This window comes from Girardinichthys multiradiatus, chromosome 12 (genome assembly GCF_021462225.1).
Source record: "Girardinichthys multiradiatus isolate DD_20200921_A chromosome 12, DD_fGirMul_XY1, whole genome shotgun sequence".
Lineage (NCBI taxonomy): Eukaryota > Metazoa > Chordata > Actinopteri > Cyprinodontiformes > Goodeidae > Girardinichthys > Girardinichthys multiradiatus.
The window spans coordinates 33966691-33987315 of NC_061805.1; the positions used below are offsets into that span (position 1 = coordinate 33966691).

The 20625-nt window shown below is 42.6% G+C and overlaps 1 protein-coding gene across 3 annotated transcripts in view; it reads right to left on the bottom strand.

Moving 5' to 3' along the window:
* The window catches only part of LOC124878238 (gastrula zinc finger protein XlCGF57.1-like), a 32319-nt gene that overhangs the window by 3222 nt on the left and 8472 nt on the right, over positions 1-20625 (bottom strand). The window contains exon 1 of one of the 3 annotated variants that reach the window (XM_047382098.1): positions 1832-2433. The exons of 1 other annotated variant lie outside the window; for it this stretch is intronic. In XM_047382098.1, the coding sequence (XP_047238054.1) occupies positions 1832-2003 (172 nt within the window). In that variant the 5' untranslated portion in view covers positions 2004-2433. Of the gene's footprint in view, positions 1-1831; positions 2434-16920; positions 19174-20625 lie in introns of those variants that run through there. One more of the 3 variants, XM_047382097.1, reaches the window with a different exon arrangement.

Here is a 20625-nt window from a genome sequence, read left to right on the forward strand (position 1 = left end):
TACTGACCCAGCTGAAAACATGTTTGCCGACAGCCAATGAAAAAGAGAGGCTAGGACACAAACACAGCTGTGAGCTGACCTTTTTTTAAAAAGAAAAAAAAAAAACTATTTGTAACTATACAACATTGTGTACATAAACCTAAAACAGCACTAGGCATAATATAAACGATCAACTAACTAATAACAAACATAAAGTGATTAAAAAAACAACAGGAGAGATACTCTGATATATTCCAGACTAAAATCCAGTGAACAATGAAGCACCTCATTGAAATAAGCCAAACAATTCACCTATTGCACATAAATGGGACTAAATTTACAAATTGAATTTTCTGAATAAAATATTTTCCTCATAGATAAACCTATTTATCATATGTTCTTAATGTTTATTTACATAATCCAGCCCATATATTCTTTTCTTTAAGATAGAAATAACATTTTTAGATTAAAGCCAACATTGACAGTTATTCCAAAACCCACAGCCTCAAATAAATGCTTCAATCTCTAAACATGAGCATAACAAAAAATACAGTCAAGACTTTCCACTTGTGGGTTAAATGGAGCATATTTTAAATTGCATCTCACCTATTTTATGGTGGCACAGAAATATAGTCTGTCTGAATTCTGAGAATATCTTCTGTTACCGCCACCTCCTGGTATGTTTGTTCCTTCAAACTGTCGCCCTCGCATGAGCTTCCACAACAGTTTGATGCGATACATTTGCTTCAGTTGATGCAGTTAAGTGTGTTATTACCTGTCTTTCAGGAGCAAAACATGTATTGGTGTGAACACCCAGTCTTTTCAAATCTGTGAAAGTCTTGTAATGTGTCCCCGACTGTAGGTATTTTCTAACGCCACAAACATGACCAAATTAATGGGTGATTAGCAGGTTTCTGCAGACCTTGATGTCACGCTGAGAAGGTAATGCAATCATTTGAATCAGATGTGCTGGAGCAGAGAGGAACAGGATAGAGAACCACAAATCTACTTAGCTGCAGAGAAGACTGGACCGACGGTTCAACATCTCCAGCTTTAAAACATGGCTGGGATGTCAGCATGTAGGGTTATTTATCTAAGTCTGGTTAAGAGTTGCTCCCTCTCCTTATAAGTACTCCATCAGCTCATCTCTATCCAAAGTCAATGAGCTCAGTATTTAAGAAACTTCAATTTCTCCTCATTTAACCATTTTGTACCTTTGCAGTTTTGGCTGTTTCGTATCCATGTTTATTAGGCACCAAATGCGGTCTGTTGTCCATTTTGGCCCAAATATGTAAATTTGTACCCACTTTATTAACTGCTGATTTAAAGTAATATTCTATAATCTTTATAAACAGTACAGATTAGCAGCAGATCACCTTGAGTTAATGATCTTATCGCTCAGATTTTATAACAGTCAAATGGTCCAAATTGTGATCAGAGTGTAATAAACAATTGAATTAAATTACATGTGACACTGAGCATATCCAACAACAAGAAGTCCTACACCATGGTGTTAAAATGTTACTCTCGCTTCTGTTGTACGACAGCTTTCTGCTTGCTTGAAATAAACTGTTAATGACAGGAAAAGGTTCCCAGAACTCTGACTCTAACTCATTTTATCTCGTTAAAGTCATTCACAGATGTTTCTGAAAAATGGGTTATAATTTAGATCAATTACATAAATATTTTGTTTAATCATCAGAAGCATTTATAATGTAAGAAAGTTCAGAAGATTGATTTCACCGCAGTTTTGTCACTAAGTTCCAGCCATTATAACCGTGAATCACCTCTGCTGACTTCCCTGCAGCTCTATGTTCATTAAAACAACATCAGCACCGCTCAGGGTTAATACCTATTCTCTGTAGCTTTATTTGGGGTTTCCAGCAGATTTCCAGCAGTCTGCGCTGACGATCCAGCTCTTCCTCATAATGGACGATGGTTTTATCAACCTCTGTGAAGATTTCTTCAGCAGCTGCGGTCAGTCGCTCCCTGATAAACTCTCTCAGAGACTGAGCTGAAGACATTGTTGCTGCAGAGACATATATTTAGCTCAGGAGATAAAACAAAGTTAAATCTAACGGACGCAGTTTGCTTCCGGGTTTAACGGAGGCTAGAAAGAAACGGGTTGGCTCAATACCGCCACCTTCTGGACGGATGTATTACTCACAAACTGAGCGATAAAGAAGTAAATACAATAAATTTGATATATTTTGTAATAAAAAAGGAGTGAGGTGGAAAGATCTCAACTTATTTTGACAGGTCATTACTGGCGAGCATTACTATCACCATAGTACTTTCCTTCATGCAATGGAGCATTGGCCTACATAAACACCAAGGTCTTTTTGAAAGAAGCAGACTTAAAACTGGCCGTAGATTTAGAAGTTGATTCTAAGTCCATTTTTTGTCCAGTAACATCCAAGTTGCTCATCTTTAATAATACAGATCCTTATCAGTACTTCACAAAGATGTCCTCATATTAGACAACCTTTTCTGTGACTAACTCTATGTGCTCTCTTTCAGACTCTAACCTTTAAAACTGGCTCAGAGTTTATCTGTTCTTTCTTTCTAGGTGAAACGACTAAAGGAGCTACATCCATTAACATTTACTTTTCCTTCCCATAGAAAGGACTCCTGGATCAGTGCTTCTTTGTTCTCTTTGTGTCTCTGCTCTGTTCTCTCAAACCCCCAGTCGGTCGTGGCAGATGGCCGCTCACACTGAGCTTGGTTCTGGTTCTGCTGGAGGTTTCTTCCTGTTAAAAGGGAGTTTTTCCTCTCCACTGTCGCTACATGCATGCTCAGTATGAGGGATTGCTGCAAAGTCAACGCCAGCGACTGTCCACTGTCTCTACATGCTCATCCAGGAGGAGGGAATGCTGCAAGTCACTGACTGGATGCAATCTGCTGGGTTTCCTTAGACAGAAAAACTTTTTATCCAATTTGAATAAATAACTGAATCTGACTGCACTGTTCAATGGTTACGATTAATTGGAATGTATGTACCTGACTTTTGTGAAGTGCCTTGAGATGACATGTGTTGTGAATTGGCGCTATATAGATAAACTGAATTGAATTGCTATGTAGAGAGGGCTTTTTCAGAAGGACTCACATAAGTATTTACCCTTGAATACCTAACCTAAATGCAATAAAGTTAAACCTAAAAACTACTGATGTTTTATGTTGTTGCTGAGGTTTTTGTTTCCAAACAGAAAGAAAAAATAACAGGGCAGTTAAAATGTTTGGAATTATCATAGTTTTATTGTTGAAAAATCCAATTTTTTATTTTCACAGCAGAAAAAGTCTGTCTTTAATTCACGTCAGTTTATTTATACAGCGCCAATTCACAACAAATGGCAGGTTACAAAAAGTCAACTTAGTACAGACAGATTCCAAGTCAATTACATACATTCCAATTGATCCTATAGTTTTCAAACAATGCAGTCAAGTTCAGTTTATTATTCAAATTGTTTTCTATAAGTTTCCTATAAGGAAACCCAACAGACTGCATTGTGTCACTTACTAGCACCGTTGACAGGGTGTCTGCCTCACGGACTAAAACTGGGATTTGGTTCCACAGGAACCAACCTGATAGCTAAAATATCTCCCATTCTACTTTTAGAAATTACCTAACTGATTTTATTCATCAGGATTTATAGACAAACGTAGCTTAGTATCATTAGTATGACAGTAAAAAATGACCCCATGCTGTCTGAAAATGTTGTCAATTGGAAGTGTGATGGCCAAATCCATAGCCACACTCCAGTAAAGTTGAGTAACTCGTGTTCCCTCAATGTTTATTCATCCAAACACAATGATTCACTTTAGTTTGGAACAAAGTTTCATTAAGGTGGTTAAATGCATGCGTTCTATTTGAAAGCACGCACATTTGGTTCACATGTTTTTTTATCAACTCATTTCTCATCTTTGATTTGTAATTATTGCTAATTCTTGTTTCTCTTAGTGGTTTCTTACCTTTCATGATCCCTGGGAGTTTCACCAGACAGAAGGTGATGACCAGGGCTCAGAGCACCTAAATACCTGTACCACCAACTCCTGCTGGAGAGGGGGAATTTGTATTTTCTTTAGTTAAAGTAGCTCTTTTGTATTTAAGTAAATATTTGCATTGAAAGTTCAGTGGTTTTCATTTCCTTCTTTAGTGTACAATTTAACAACAAACTTAACCGTACTGTGCAGTTGTCTTGTAGTTAATGTTTGTATTCTTTAGTTACCCTTATTGGGTCGTAATGGTCTGATTAACCAATACATATACCCTTGTGTGTCATGTCTTAACAGATCAATTATGTTTGTTTGTGCAGTCAGTTGGTTTGTTCACATTTTTGCTTGAGATTATTTTTGCTTATTTGACATCTATTATGAGCTCAAATTTCATTTTTGTAATTAAAACTTTTTTGGGTTAAAATAAAAAATCCTATTTTTCTAATAATTCCCGGACAACTCCTGTTGTTTGACACTGATATATATAAATATATATATATATATATATATATATATATATATACAATACAGACCAATAGTTTGGACACACCTTCTCATTCAAAGAGTTTTCTTTATTTTCATGACTATGAATATTGTAGCTTCACACTGAAGGCATCAAAACTATGAATTAACACATGTGGAATTATATACTGAACAAAAAAGTGTGAAACAACTGAAAATATGTCTTACATTCTAGGTTCTTCAAAGTAGCCACCTTTTGCTTTGATTACTGCTCCGCACATTCTTGGCATTCTGTTGATGTGAGCTTCAAGAGGTAGTCACCTGAAATGGTTTTCCAACAGTCTTGAAGGAGTTCCCAGAGATGCTTAGCACTTGTTGGCCCTTTTGCCTTCACTCTGCGATCCAGCTCACCCCAAACCATCTCGATTGAGTTGAGGTCCGGTGATTGTGGAGGCCAGGTCATCTGGTGCAGCACCCCATCACTCTCCTTCTAGGTCAAATAGCCCTTACACAGCCTGGAGGTGTGTTTGGGGTCATTGTCCTGTTGAAAAATAAATGATGGTCCAACTAAACGCAAACCGGATGGAATAGCATGCTGCTGCAAGATGCTGTAGTAGCCATGCTGGTTCAGTATGCCTTCAATTTTGAATAAATCCTCAACAGTGTCACCAGCAAAGCACCCCCACACCATCACACCTCCTCCTCCATGCTTCACGGTGGGAACCAGGCATTTAGAGTCCATCCGTTCACCTCTTCTGCGCCGTACAAAGACACGGTGGTTGGAACCAAAGGTCTCAAACTTGGACTCATCTGACCAAAGCACAGATTTCCACTGGTCTAATGTCCATTCCTTGTGTTCTTTAGCCCAAACAAGTCTCTTCTGCTTGTTGCCTGTCCTCAGCAGTGGTTTCCTAGCAGCTATTTTACCGTGAAGGCCTGATTCACACAGTCTCCTCTTAACAGTTGTTCTAGAGATGTGTCTGCTGCTAGAACTCTGTGTGGCATTGACCTGTTCTCTAAGCTGAGCTGCTGTTAACCTGCGATTTCTGAGGATGGTGACTCGGATGAACTTATCGTCCGCAGCAGAGGTGACTCTTGGTCTTCCTTTCCTGGGGCGGTCCTCATGTGAACCAGTTTCTTTGTAGCGCTTGATAGTTTTTGCGACTGCACTTGGGGACACTTTCAAAGTTTTCCCAATTGTTCGGACTGACTGACCTTCATTTCTTAAAGTAATGATGGCCACTCGTTTTTCTTTACTTAGCTGATTTCTTTCTTGCCATAATACAAATTCTAACAGTCTATTCAGTAGTACTATCTGTCAGGAGGTGACATTTTGGACTTTCTTTTGTGTTTTTGTTTACTTTAGCTAGAGGTTTCTCGTTTTTGGTTTGTATTCATGTTTGGTTATTTTTTGTTTTCCTGACTGTTCTGGTTTCCTTCTCCCTCCCAGTGGGTTCTCCTCTCGCCCTTGTTCCCTTAGCGTTCCCTTTTTTCTTGCCATAATAAAAATTCTAACAGTCTATTCAGTAGGACTATCAGCTGTGTACTGTATCCACCTCCTGCACAACACAACTGATGGTCCCAACCCTATTTATAAGGCTTGAAATCCCACTTATCAAACCTGACAGGGCACACCTGTGAAGTGAAAACCATTTCAGGTGGCTACCTCTTGAAGCTCATCAACAGAATACCAAGAGTGGGCGGAGCATTAATCAAAGCTAAAGGTGGCTACTTTGAAGAACCTAGAATATAAGACATATTTTCAGTTGTTTCACACTTTCTTGTTCAGTATATAATTCCACATGTGTTAATTCATAGTTTTGATGCCTTCAGTGTGAAGCTACAATATTCATAGTCATGAAAATAAAGAAAACTCTTTGAATGAGGTGTGTCCAAACCTTTGGTCTGTACTGTATATATATACATGCATACACATATACATATATATACAGGGGTTGGACAATGAAACTGAAACACCTGGTTTTAGACCACAATAATTTATTAGTATGGTGTAGGGCCTCCTTTTGTGGCCAATACAGCGTCAATTCGTCTTGGGAATGACATATACAAGTCCTGCACAGTGGTCAGAGGGATTTTAAGCCATTCTTCTTGCAGGATAGTGGCCAGGTCACTACGTGATACTGGTGGAGGAAAACGTTTCCTGACTTGCTCCTCCAAAACACCCCAAAGTGGTTCAATAATATTTAGATCTGGTGACTGTGCAGGCCATGGGAGATGTTCAACTTCACTTTCATGTTCATCAAACCAATCTTTCACCAGTCTTGCTGTGTGTATTGGTGCATTGTCATCCTGATACACGGCACCGCCTTCAAGATACAATGTTTGAACCATTGGATGCACATGGTCCTCAAGAATGGTTCGGTAGTCCTTGGCAGTGATGCGCCCATCTAGCACAAGTATTGGGCCAAGGGAATGCCATGATATGGCAGCACAAACCATCACTGATCCACCCCCATGCTTCACTCTGGGCATGCAACAGTCTGGGTGGTACGCTTCATTGGGGCTTCTCCACACCGTAACTCTCCTGGATGTGGAGAAAACAGTAAAGGTGTACTCATCAGAGAACAATACATGTTTCACATTGTCCACAGCCCAAGATTTGTGCTCCTTGCACCATTGAAACCGACGTTTGGCATTGGCATGAGTGACCAATGCTTTGGCTATAGCTACCAGGCTGGTCCAATGTAGCCATGAAACCTCCCACACTAAAATGACAGGTGTTTCAGTTTCATTGTCCAACCCCTGTATATATATATACACACATATGCATATATATGCATATGTGTATATATACACACACACATATACACATATGCATATATACATATATACAGAGGTTGGACAATGAAACTGAAACACCTGTCATTTTAGTGTGGGAGGTTTCATGGCTAAATTGGACCAGCCTTGTAGCTAGTCTTCATTGATTGCACATTGCACCAGTAAGAGCAGAGTGTGAAGGTTCAATTAGCAGGGTAAGAGCACAGTTTTGCTCAAAATATTGAAATGCACACAACATTATGGGTGACATACCAGAGTTAAAAAGAGGACAAATTGTTGGTGCACGTCTTGCTGACGCATCTGTGACCAAGACAGCAAGTCTTTGTGATGTATCAAGAGCCACGGTATCCAGGGTAATGTCAGCATACCACCAAGAAGGACGAACCACATCCAACAGGATTAACTGTGGACGCAAGAGGAAGCTGTCTAAAAGGGATGTTTGGGTGCTAACCCGGATTGTATCCAAAAAACATAAAACCATGGCTGCCCAAATCACAGCAGAATTAAATGTGCACCTCAACTCTCCTGTTTCCACCAGAACTGTCCGTCGGGAGATCCACAGGGTCAATATACACGGCCGGGCTGCTATAGCCAAACCTTTGGTCACTCATGCCAAGGCCAAACGTCGGTTTCAATGGTGCAAGGAGCGCAAATCTTGGGCTGTGGACAATGTGAAACATGTATTGTTCTCTGATGAGTCCACCTTTACTGTTTTCCCCACATCCGGGAGAGTTACGGTGTGGAGAAGCCCCAAAGAAGGGTACCACCCAGACTGTTGCATGCCCAGAGTGAAGCATGGGGGTGGATCAGTGATGGTTTGGGCTGCCATATCATGGCATTCCCTTGGCCCAATACTTGTGCTAGATGGGCACGTCACTGCCAAGGACTACCGAACCATTCTTGAGGACCATGTGCATCCAATGGTTCAAACATTGTATCCTGAAGGCGGTGCCGTGTATCAGGATGACAATGAACCAATACACACAGCAAGACTGGTGAAAGATTGGTTTGATGAACATGAAAGTGAAGTTGAACATCTCCCATGGCCTGCACAGTCACCAGATCTAAATATTATTGAGCCACTTTGGGGTGTTTTGGAGGAGCGAGTCAGGAAACGTTTTCCTCCACCAGTATCACGTAGTGACCTGGCCACTATCCTGCAAGAAGAATGGCTTAAAATCCCTCTGACTACTGTGCAGGACTTGTATATGTCATTCCCAAGACGAATTGACGCTGTATTGGCCGCAAAAGGAGGCCCTACACCATACTAATAAATTATTGTGGTCTAAAACCAGGTGTTTCAGTTTCATTGTCCAACCCCTGTATATACATACACACTGCTCAAAAAAATAAAGGGAACACTTAAACAACACAATATAACTCCAAGTAAATCAAACTTCTGTGAAATCAAACTGTCCACTTAGGAAGCAACACTGATTGACAATCAATTTCACATGCTGTTGTGCAAATGGAATAGACAACAGGTTGAAATCTTTAGCAATTAGCAAGACGCACTCAATAAAGGAGTGGTTCTGCAGGTGGGGACCACAGACCTCTTCTCTTGCTGTGTCTGTCAGTGTAGTGTCCAGAACCTGGAGGCGCTACCAGGAGACAGGCCACTACACCAGGAGACATGGAGGAGGCCGTAGGAGGGCAACAACGCAGCAGCAGGACCGCTACCTCCGCCTTTGTGCAAGGAGGAACAGGAGGAGCACTGCCAGAGCCCTGCAAAATGACCTCCAGCAGGCCACAAATGTGCATGTGTTTGCACAAACGGTTAGAAACCGATTCCATGAGGATGGTATGAAGGCCCGACGTCCACAAATGGGGGTTGTGGTCACAGCCCAACACCATGCAGGACGCTTGGCATTTGCCAGAGAACACCAGGATTGGCAAATTCGCCAATGGCGCCCTGTGCTCTTCACTGACGAAAGCAGGTTCACACTGAGCACGTGACAGACGTGACAGAGTCTGGAGACACCGTGGAGAGCGATGTGCTGCCTGCAACATCCTTCACCATGACCGGTTTGGCAGTGGGTCAGTAATGGTGTGGGGTGACATTTCTTTGGAGGGCCACACAGCCCTCCATGTGCTCGTCAGAGGTAGCCTGACTGCCATTAGGTACCGAGATGAGATCCTCAGACCCCTTGTGAGACCGTATGCTGGTGCGGTTGGCTCTAGGTTCCTCCTAATGCAGGACAATGCTAGACCTCATGTGGCTGGATGGTGTCAGCAGTTCCTGCGAGATGAAGACATTGAAGCTATGGACTGGCCCGCCCGTTCCCCAGACCTGAATCCAATTGAGCACATCTGGGACATCATGTCTCGCTCCATCCACCAACGTCACGTTGCACCACAGACTGTCCAGGAGTTGGCGGATGCTTTAGTCCAGGTCTGGGAGGAGATTCCTCAGGAGAACCATCCACCGTCTCATCAGGAGCATGCCCAGGCGTTGTAGGGAGGCACGTGGAGGCCACACACAATACTGAGCCTCATTTTGACTTGTTTTAAGGACATAACATCAAAGTTGGATCAGCCTGTAGTGTGTTTTTCCACTTTAATTTAGTGTGTGAGTCCAAATCCAGGCCTCCATTGGTTAATACTTTTGATTTCCATTGATGATTTTTGTGTGATTTTGTTGTCACCACACTCAACTTTGTACAGAACAAGTGCTGAACCCTGTGGTACTCCACAAGTAACCCTGGAGTGTGAAGAAGATTTATCAGACTGCAATGAACAGTTCGGTCTGCATAGAGAATCATCAGGGCTAACTTTCCCTCCATCCAGGACTTTTCCTGACCCTAAGCCTACGGGTCTAGGGTCAAGAAAGCGGCAGCTAACGTCTCTGCAGACCACACTCAACCTGGACACAAACTGTGTAGACTTTTACCTTCAGAGCGGTGCTACTGAACACTATTTGCAAAAAGCAGCCTCCACAGAGACAGTATTTTTTAACAGACTGTCTCTGTGATGAACACCTTACAGCCCGAGTAGTCGGCTACTATGCTGTGAAACAAAATAAGCATATTGCCCTACCACAACCTGCCTTTCTTTTGTTTTTTTCATGAGATAAATTAAAATATTATGGTACATACATGCATATAGTGCTGTTTATCCGTTATTTTATTTTCTCTGTGGTTTATAAATTTATACTTATGTCTGTATGCTGTAAGTGCTTGAAACCATAGTCAAGTTCCTTGTTTGTCCATGCAATTTTGGCCAATAAAGCAGATTTGGAAGTTTCTGTGAGACAAAATGCATCAATCTGAAATTCACAGATCAAGCATTAATATAATCTTTGAAAAGATAGCTCAATTAACCAGATTTAAAAATTTTTTGTGTGTTTATGTATATTTTCACGATTTGCTTGGCTTAGATAAATTTTTAATCCATTTGATTTATGTTGTAGGCAAGACACTTTCTTAACTGGGGTAATTGGAGAGTACCACAGATTTAGTGTAGAACCACAGCTGGTGGCTCCTTCAAATCACTGCATCACAAAGGTGTTATTCCTGTATTTAAACCCTCTCCATCCATACCAAGTAACTATATTAAGGAACGTAGTTTACACTTCAAAGAGGTTCTGATGTCGGGGTACAGTCTTAATGTATTGTGTAGGTTAATTCACCCAACAACCGAACATTTAGACTTATCCACTTGCAGCTTTGGCATACTTGAGCTTGGACTACAAAATTGCAGCAAGAAATAAAATAGTGTGACATAATAGTCAAGAAACGTAAAAGGGAATAGAGAAAACAGAACATATTATAAAATATGAGCCAAACAGAATACAATATCTACAAAGCACCTGGAAAAACTTAAACTTTTCTGCACTCCTACAGACTATGTACACAACAATATGTATTTAAATTACACTTAAATATTGCAACATTTTGGCAAATTGACATGTTTGTGAATTCTTAGCTAAAAAATATTTCATCCAAAACAGTAATAATTGAGTAATTAATTTTAAATGTAAAAAAGTTCAGAAATTATCATTGGAGACACTGAGACCAACTTTCTTTTAATGTGAAATATCACATCTACCTTATTTTTGAGTATAGTGCGGCACTGAAGACTGGTTAATGAATGTAAAAAAAAAGAAATACATTTCATAAAGATGATGTAGAGTCCACTACTATAAAATGAAAGTAATGACTGAGGTAAGATAAATTACTTTATTCAAAGCTCTTTATTACATTTATTCTTTATAACTATTTTCATTAATGTGTTTCCTCAAGAAAAAAGAAGCAAACACAAGAACTACAAGATCTTAAAATATCCATGACTTAGTCCTTGGGAAGAAATTCAAACACACAAATAACTAGGCAATACCAGGTAGCAGCGGCATTAATTATTCAGAACAAGTTCTGATGTGTGAATAGGGTTCCCGAGAGAAGTTAAAATGTCTTAATAAAGAAAAACATAGCAGAAAACATTCATAGCAAAATGTATTCACATTTTGACTATTTTCCATGGGTTGCATGATTTAGAAGTGTATAAAGGTGCTGTTTTACTCACAGTAAGACATTTTGAAATTTATACCATATCTTTATGGGTGGATGAGCCACAGGATGAAAACAAAGCAACAACATGCCAATTTTTATTTAGTGATGGTAAACTGCTGTTCCTACAACTTGCCTCCATGACCACATGAGTTATCAGTAGCTCCTATCACCTTGTGCATTTAACAAATGCTAAATACTATAGATATTTTATTTGGTTAAAATAAAACTGTGTTTTACCTTTGCTTTTGTTAGTGAATGATATTTTTGAATATTTTTTATGTTCATCCACATATTTGTTTCACTGAATGTCATGGAAAATATCAGAAAACTTCAGTTCAGTTTTTGGCTTCTAAAGATTCGCCACACAAATAATTGTTGAAAAGTACTTTTGACAAGACACTTTGGCTAGACACTTCTAAATTTTACTTTGTAATTAGAAAAAAAAAAGACAAGCACCTTCACTAGAGCCTCCGGATAATGAAGTTTTTGCGCTGCAAACAGCTGATAGATAAAAACTTAGATTTTTAGGTTTTGTAGAACTTAGTTTTGCAATTTTAATTGTAATCGTAATCTTATGTTTACAAAATTATTAAAAATGGCCACCACCAGAAAGGAGGGCTGATCACACTACACCTCCCAGCATTCTTTGCAGTTCAGGGATTCAACAGACTTCATAGGCTGAGGTTATTAAAGGAGGTGAGGCACAATCTGACTTCACCCTTTTTGCCAAACCAGGCACATCGGAGCTTTTCCCCATGGGTGGACTTAACTTCCTTGAAAGTGAACTTTTTCCATCGTTTTACCTTTGAAATAGCCGCTTCATAAAGTTTTAAAATCTAGCTGTATGCTCACCCGACAGATCTTAATTATCGCAGCTGAAGAACTTGTTTTTAGCAGCTGTAATGCCATTTTACAGCTGTCTGGACCGAGAAGACAGACGTTTTTTTTTTTTTTGTGCACCAGTGTTGATCTTGCTCAAAAGAAGACATTCTTTAAGTAAGGCTTGGCAGAGATAAAACTTAGGTCGGAACTGACTGGAATTGAAATAAGTCAAACAATTCACCTATTGTACATAATTGGGACTAAATTTACAAACTGAAGTACTCGTACTGCTACTCGTTGTCTTCCGCTTTATCCGGGACCGGGTCGCAGGGTCAGCCGACTCAGCAGAGACACCCAGATGTCCCTCTCCCCAGACACCTCCTCCAGCTCCTCGGGGGGGAGCCCAAGGCGTTCCCAGGTCAGCCGAGAGACATAGTACCTCCAGCGTGTCCTGGGCTGTCCCCCGGGCCTCCTCCCGGTGGGACGTGCCAGCAACACCTTCCGAGGAAGGTGTTCAGGAGGCATCCGGTATAGATGCGCGAACCACCTCAACTGGCTCCTCTCGATGTGAAGGAGCCGAGAACGAGAGACCCGGGGCCATCCCCCAGTGGGCCCACCACCTGCAGGGGGACCATGAGGGACCGGTGCAAGGAGGATTGGGCGGCAGACGATGGTGGAGACCTCGGCGGCCCAATCTCCGGATGCTTAGGCTGTTGGAAGATATTTTAGAATAATACAACAGTTCTGCGTGTTGGGCATTGTTTATTCTGCAGTGCACTGCTTCTTTTTTGGCCACTTGTTGCCTGCGTGTGTTACCAATGAATAGAATTTACTCGGGTTCAGATAGCCATTTACTATCAACCAGTTCTGTTTATTACAAAAGCTCTGGATTGAAACACATCCAACTTTATCATACCTTCAACATAAAACTTTTCTGATACAAAAAATAATAATAATTCACTCTAGCACTTTGAAACACTAACTGTGCAGGACAAATAATATATTGTCTTAAGTAAAAAAAAATAAAAATAAGCGCTGGCCAGCAAAAAAATCGTTTATATAGAGCTCTATGTGTGTGGTGCATACGAAACAAAATAAGATGATCGGGGTTGTCCTGGCTGGAAACGACCACCAGGAATGATGATAGCAGATGCACTCCTCCACAGATGCAAGAAAGGCTCAACGTCTCGTCCTTCGCATCCACAGGTAAACCTCAGCCTTCTTCCCGTCTAGCAGGAAAGCATATTAGCAGGCATAAAAATCAGGTGCAGTGCAGAATGTGAACAGAGACACACACGTCTCGGCTCCCCAGCAGTTCTGATACTGTAAAGCCCGCGGTTTCCCTTAGGGACAGCAGTCGTAAAAGTTGTATTCTGATATAATAACCTTTGATGGAGGGGCTGGCCGGCTGGACTGCTTGGTGGCATGGCCGTGGTGCATCATGCAGGGGAGCGGGTGGCCGGCAGGCTGGGGCGCCCCCGGGGTTTGGGGGTGGGATTGGCGGGGTGCCCGGTAACTGGGGCCACCGTGGCCTTTTTTCCACCGCTTCCTTCTGTGGTCCTGGCCCGGGATTGGGCGCTGGGCTGCGGTTGGGTGGGGCAGCGGAGCATGTCTTGTGACTGCACCGGGGCGGCTGGCGGGTTGTGCTTGGCCTGGAGCGGTTGGCCTGCATGGCCCAGGTCCCCGGCCGGTGCATGTATCCCTCTCGTGGACTGGTGGGATGGAGCTGCTGGCGCTGTCTGGGGGGCTTGGGCGGGCTTGGAGGTGTGCTGCTCTGCTGGCTGTCTTGTCCGAGGGGGGATCAGGGCAGTGGGCTGGCGTGGAGGGGCTGCGGCCTGTGGGGTGGAGGGGTTGTGTCCACATCTAGGGCGTGGGGTCACTGGCGTTTGGATCGGCTGGGCGGCGATGGTGGAGCTGAGCTGGATAGTGTTTCTCCCTGGGCAGTCGTTCCAGTGGCAGTGATGTAGTGTTTTTTGTTGCTGAGGGGGGCGTAGTGGGGGACACTGGCCCTGGGTTCCTGCCGCTGGCCGGGGACCTCTCGGTGGATGAGTTTGTCCTGTCATGGTGCGGGGTCGGGGGTCCGGTTGTGGGTGCGGTGCTGGGTGGGGTCTGCCCTGTTGCGCCAGTGGGCAGGGGTGGCGTTGCGCGGGGTCCTTGCCTTGCCGTTGCGGCGCGCTATGTGGTGGGGGAGCGGTGTGTGGCGGGGGTTCTTAGAGCGGGGCTGTGTGGAGCTTGCGCTGTGTGGCTTCATCGGATTCTCGGCCACGGAGTTCACCTGTGGGGGTGTGCCCCTGTGGGGGTGGGGATTCGTGGCGTTTGGGTTCGGGGGGATGTGTTCGATATCGCTGTCCTTGTTGGGGGTGGCCCTGTGGGGAGGTTCTTGTTGGGGTTCACTAGGGGTGGGAGACTCATGGGGTTGGGATCGGAGCTCGTTGAGGGGTCGGGACTGCTCCGTCCTGGGGCGGCTCCGGGTGGCGGGTTGCTTTGGGCCATGTGAACCCCTCTTTTGTACATAGCCCCCTCTCCGGAGGTGGATGGGGGTTGTTGGGGACTGGGTTCGGGGCGGGGGGGCGGGAGCCGGGCTGGCGTCATCCGAGTGTGGGCAGTACCGGCGCTGTCTGCCTGCCTCTGCCCCAGGAAGGAAGGGGACCACCTCCTGGGTCCGGTTGCCCCTAGGGGGTACCGGCGCCTGGACCTGGGAGTATAGAGTATACATGGGGAGTTTGAGTGAGTGTATGACGTCCATTGTTGTTTATCCTTACGTTGGGTATGAGTGATTTTATGTGTATGCATGAGGGTGGGAGTGGGTGATTGTGACTGTGTGTGCCTGTTTTGTTTTTTTTTGCGATAGGTTGGGTCTTGGACTGCTCCCTCTCCTGGAACAGCTTCCTCCCCGCCACACTGCCTGCCAGTGGTTGGAGTCTCTGCCCGCTGGTGTACTTGTGGTTCTCGGTGTCCGCGGCCGGGTGCTTTGGTGTGTGCTGGCTCACTCCCGGTGGCTGCTTGCCGGGGCAAGGCCCCCTGGGCTCTGTCGGGCCTCTGCTTGGGGGGTGGTGTGTCTCGGGGTCTTGGGCCTCTGGGTCCATGGCTGGATCTGCTCGGGCGTGGACGGCTGCTGGCGGGGCATGTGGACTCGTCGCTGCGGCTCCCTGGGGCTTCTGCACTGTCGCTGCAGGGTGGTTCCCCTGGGACTCTCCACTGCTCTTCTCTGGGGGGGTTGCGGTAGTCCCGGGGGTGGTTCTCCTGGGGTTCCTGTGCTTTGGGGGTCCTTTAGATGTCTGTGGCTCGGATCTCCTCAGTGTCCGTCCAGGGACCATGGGGCAGGCCTGTGGGTCCTCACACTCGCTATTGCATATTTTTGTGGAGAAACCTTGTCCACACCCATACTCACAGGTGTTAAGCTTCAGGTGTTGACAGATACACAGATGTTCTATATTGGGCTGCACCTCTCACTAAGTACATTTTACATTCAGAATTACCGGGTACTATTTTGTTAAAAAAAAAACAGCTGCAGGTGTATAAGCAAGCAGGGTGTAATCTTGTATTCTCTTCATCCTTCTTTCTCTCCTCCACTCTTTCATCCTTTTCTCCCCTTTTTCCCCCCATCTCTCTTTTGAGCTTATTTTTTACTTTTCATTTCAGTCTCCGTGTCCGTAACAATTGAAATATTCCCAAAGAAGTTTATAATAAAGTTTCTTTTATAAATATCAAGCAGAGCTTTAAAGCATTAGCTGTGATGCTCTGCTTGTGAAAATAAAGCTGTTGGGCAATTTCTTGGCACTCAGACAACAATTCTGAGCGATACTCTGCCGGACAGGACAAGGTAAAAAAAAAAAAAAAAAAAAAGGTTTAATAACCTCCATCACAGAAATATAACTACATAAAATAATGAACAACTTTCTGTCAGCATAAGATGCTTTCCATCCAAAACGACACATCTTAGAAATCGAAAGACATGAAAATTCACTTAACACGTGACTAGCAAACGATTATTTTAGCATGCAATGACCATGGTAAAAACGTAAGTTTGGTTTCTAAAACTCTACCAAATTATGATTGACCTAATATGTAAAATAATACAGATGACAACACATTAACAAGCAGGAAAGCATATTAACAGGCATAAAAATCAGATGCAGCGCAGAACGTGAACAGACACATGTCTCGGCTCCGCAGCAGTTCTGATACTGTAAAGCCCGCGGTTTCCCTTAGGAACAGCAGTCGTAAAAGCTGCCGTAAAGTGATGTCGCGCTTAACCCTTAAAGGGACACTACCTATAAAACTGAAACAATACTAGTATGACAGTAAACCCTCATACCACACAGACATATAAACAAAACACAAACAAAAGTGCAGCTGGGTTACCCGTGCATTACTATTTTATTGTCCAAACCACGAGGCAAACAGCTAGTGAATATTCTGACTACATTTTGTGGATGATATTGGTTGGGAATTATTGACTATGATTGTTTAATTAGGATTTTTGATATTCATAGTCAAATAATCAAAATTCATAAATGTATAAACAAACTGTAATGCTTCAGTATTTTTTATATTATTTAACAGCTAACAGTAATATGTATTGCTTGTATTGATTTTCAGTCAAATAGTTCTCCCTGGTGTTTAACGTTGCTTTCACACTGCTTTGGAACGCTTTTGTACAGAGTCTGGTTTCTGGAGTGGATCAAGACTGTGTGAACTCATCTCAGACCCTCAAATGGACCAGAAAACCGTATCCTGGCATGGAAACAACTGCCATTCTCTGCAGTTTCCATGGACCCCGGAGCAATTCGCTTGCAGTTTGAATACGAGCCGGGCCAGCGTACAAAAAGCAGGAAGAGAAAATTTAACTTAAGACCAGCACATTTGAGTAGAAAAAGTAGAGGATAAACAAAGTAAGAACGCAAGTCCAAAGACAACATAGTTTGAAAATGTCTCCCTTTTCTCCCTTTTTCTAATCCCTGACCAGATCTTCACATGTAACCAACTTCTCATCTGAAGTGATTTTTTTTAAATGTTCAAATGACTTTTAAAGAAACGTTTACCACATGTCATACATGAGAAAGGCTTCTCACCTTGTATAAGTTCTATTGTGATGAAATGACTTTGCTTTTTCATTGAAACTTTGTTCACAAATCAAATATGAGAAAGGCTTTTCACCTATGAGTTCTATTGTGACGAGATAATCTTCCTTTGACACTGAAACCTTTTCCACAAATTAAACATGAGAATGGCTTCTCTCCTGTGTGAGTTCTCATGTGACTCTTTAAATCACATTGGAAGGAAAAGCGTTTTCCACAGACAGTGCAGAAGAAAGGCTTCTCCCCTGTATGAGTTCTCATGTGACTCTTTAAGACATGTTTCACAGTAAAACCTTTTCCACAGATAGTACATAAGTAAGGCTTCTCCCCTGTATGAGTTCTCATGTGAACAGACAAATAACTTCTTTGGCTGAAACTTTTTCCACAAGTCATGCATGAGAAAGGCTTCTCACCAGTGTGAGTTCTATTGTGACAAGACAACTTTCCTCTTTCCCTGAATACTTTTCCACATTTCAAACATGAGAACGGCTTCTCCCCTGTATGAGTTCTCATGTGATTCTGTAAGACATGTTTCACAGTAAAACCTTTTCCACAGATAGTACATAAGAAAGGCTTCTCCCCTGTATGAGTTCTCATGTGAACAGACAAATAACTTCTTTGACTGAAACTTTTTCCACAAGTCATGCATGAGAAAGGCTTCTCACCAGTGTGAGTTCTATTGTGACGAGACAACTTTCCTCTTTCCCTGAAACTTTTTCCACAAGTCATGCATGAGAAAGGCTTCTCATCTGTGTGCGTTCTCATGTGAACAGACAAATGATTTTTTTTACTGAAAAATTTTCCACAGGTCAGACATGAGAAAGGTGTCTTATCTGTATGAAGTTTCATGTGCCAGGTAATGCAAGTTTGAGCTAAAACTTTACCACATACTTTACAAGATGTCAAATTTCTATTTATGTGTGTTTTCTTTTGCCTTTTTTCTTTTGGATTGTCTAAATTTTCACTGTGACGCCTAATTTTCTGACAACTTTTACTTTGTTTCTGTTCTTCATCTCTACTAGATCCTGGGTCTTCATGATTGCTCCTTTCCTGGTTTTGGTTCTCGGGTTCAGGTGCGATCTGAATGAAGAGTTGGTCCCTCGATAGTTCTGATTCCCTGTGATCTCTTTCATCATAAGAAGGATTTACAGTCTCCAGCTTCAGTTCAAGATGTTCTTCCTCCAAACTGATTTCCTCCTGTTCTTCTTTTATCTGTGGTTGTTCTGGTTCCTCCTGCTCTTTCTTCGTTAGTGGTGGTTCTGGTTCCTCCTGTTCCTCTTTGACATAAAGAGTTTCTAGTTCACAATGTCGCTCTGGCATCTGTTGAGGTTCTAGTTCACTCTGTTCCTCTTTCATCTTCAGTGGTTCCATCTGTCCCTGTTCTTTCATTTGCTGACGTTCTAGATCTTTCTGGTTTTCTTTTAGAGGATCTGGTTCCTCTTGGTCCAAGCCAGAGTTCCTCTCCTGGTTATAGAACTGCTGGTCAGTGAGATTCACATCTTTCATCCAAACATATTGCTGTGGGAGATCTGGCAAGGCAAAAGAATAGAAAATGCTGATTAAAGTGTTAATATGAAACATTGTGTTACGTTTTTAATTTCATGTAGGTAAAAATGTTTTGGAACTTATTGGACCCTCAGTAGTGCTTCAGAAATGCTCAGAAAACCGACCTTTACATGCATAAGAATGCCCAGATGTACTCCTTTCACAGTCTGGCTGGTGAAAAGGCTTTCATCATGACATTAGTTTGAGCTGAAATAATCTTTTATTCAACAGAGTATCACAGGGGCAATGTGATTGTCAAAAATGCGATGTCTATGAAACTGGTTTTCGAGAACCATGACAATACAGGTCAAATAAGGTTCTTTGAAGTGAATCCATTCTTATTCTCATTTTATGGAATATCTTAAGTACAAGATACTCAAGATACAGATAGTTAGATATCTGCCTACAGCCTGTGAATTCTGTTTTGCAATACTGTATGACATGTAAACAATAAGGTAAAAAGAATGATGGATTATTTTCAATATGGATGTAATGATATATCCAGCTCATGAGACAAGATGATACACCATAAAAGATTAATGGAATTGAGGCAAGGCATGAGTTTGCATGTCAGGGAAAATTAAGAATCTGCATTTTCTGTTCACATAATTAAATGTTTCACACTCTGTGTTTTAAAAAAAATGGTAGACAATGCACAGTAATTCAGACCACTTGTGACTGGTCCATACAATGCAAATGTTGGGACACCAGCCATGAAGTGAACATGGATAAATTTGGACTCTGAACAGTACATAAACAAAGGCCAGTATGAACTTTTCTACACCTTTCAACATCACACTAATCTATTCCTAACACAGCCCAGGAAAAGGAGGCATTAGAGCTGGAATCTCTGACCCAAGCAACCGTTCCCCCTCTGCTCGGTCTCATTCTGGCTGTGGTCAGCGGCTTATGGAGGGACCAGAGCATTCGTCAGCTGAAAGCCTTGAAACCCACGGGCGAGTAAGGCTTCTACTTTAAAGGAATCCTTGGATCCAAAAGGGACTACAATCACGCCGATCATAAACAACAAAGTTGAGTAATGATTTGCTGTTTGAGTACCCGGAATTCATTCATAAAGGGGTGCAATAAGACAAGCGTGACTTGACTTTTCTTCTGAGGCCTCCAGAAGCAGCCCTAATTAAAGCGGATTGTCCCCCACGGCCGGATTACAAGGCACTGGGATGGCAGCACGTCTTCCTGCGTGCCTGTCCAGGTAGCAAGAGCTCACCCACCACACCTCAGCTACTAAAGGAGTTGAACGTGCTTTTGTTGTACAGTTCAGTCCATACGTGGATGACTGGAGAGCTTTTCCTCAACACGGCACCCGTAAGAGGTAGGTAGGCAGAGAAGATTAGCTAAGAAGAAATAATCTAAATAATGTTTATTCCATGATGTTTGGTTTTTGTTTGTGCTGAGAAACTCAGCTAGGTGCTTGG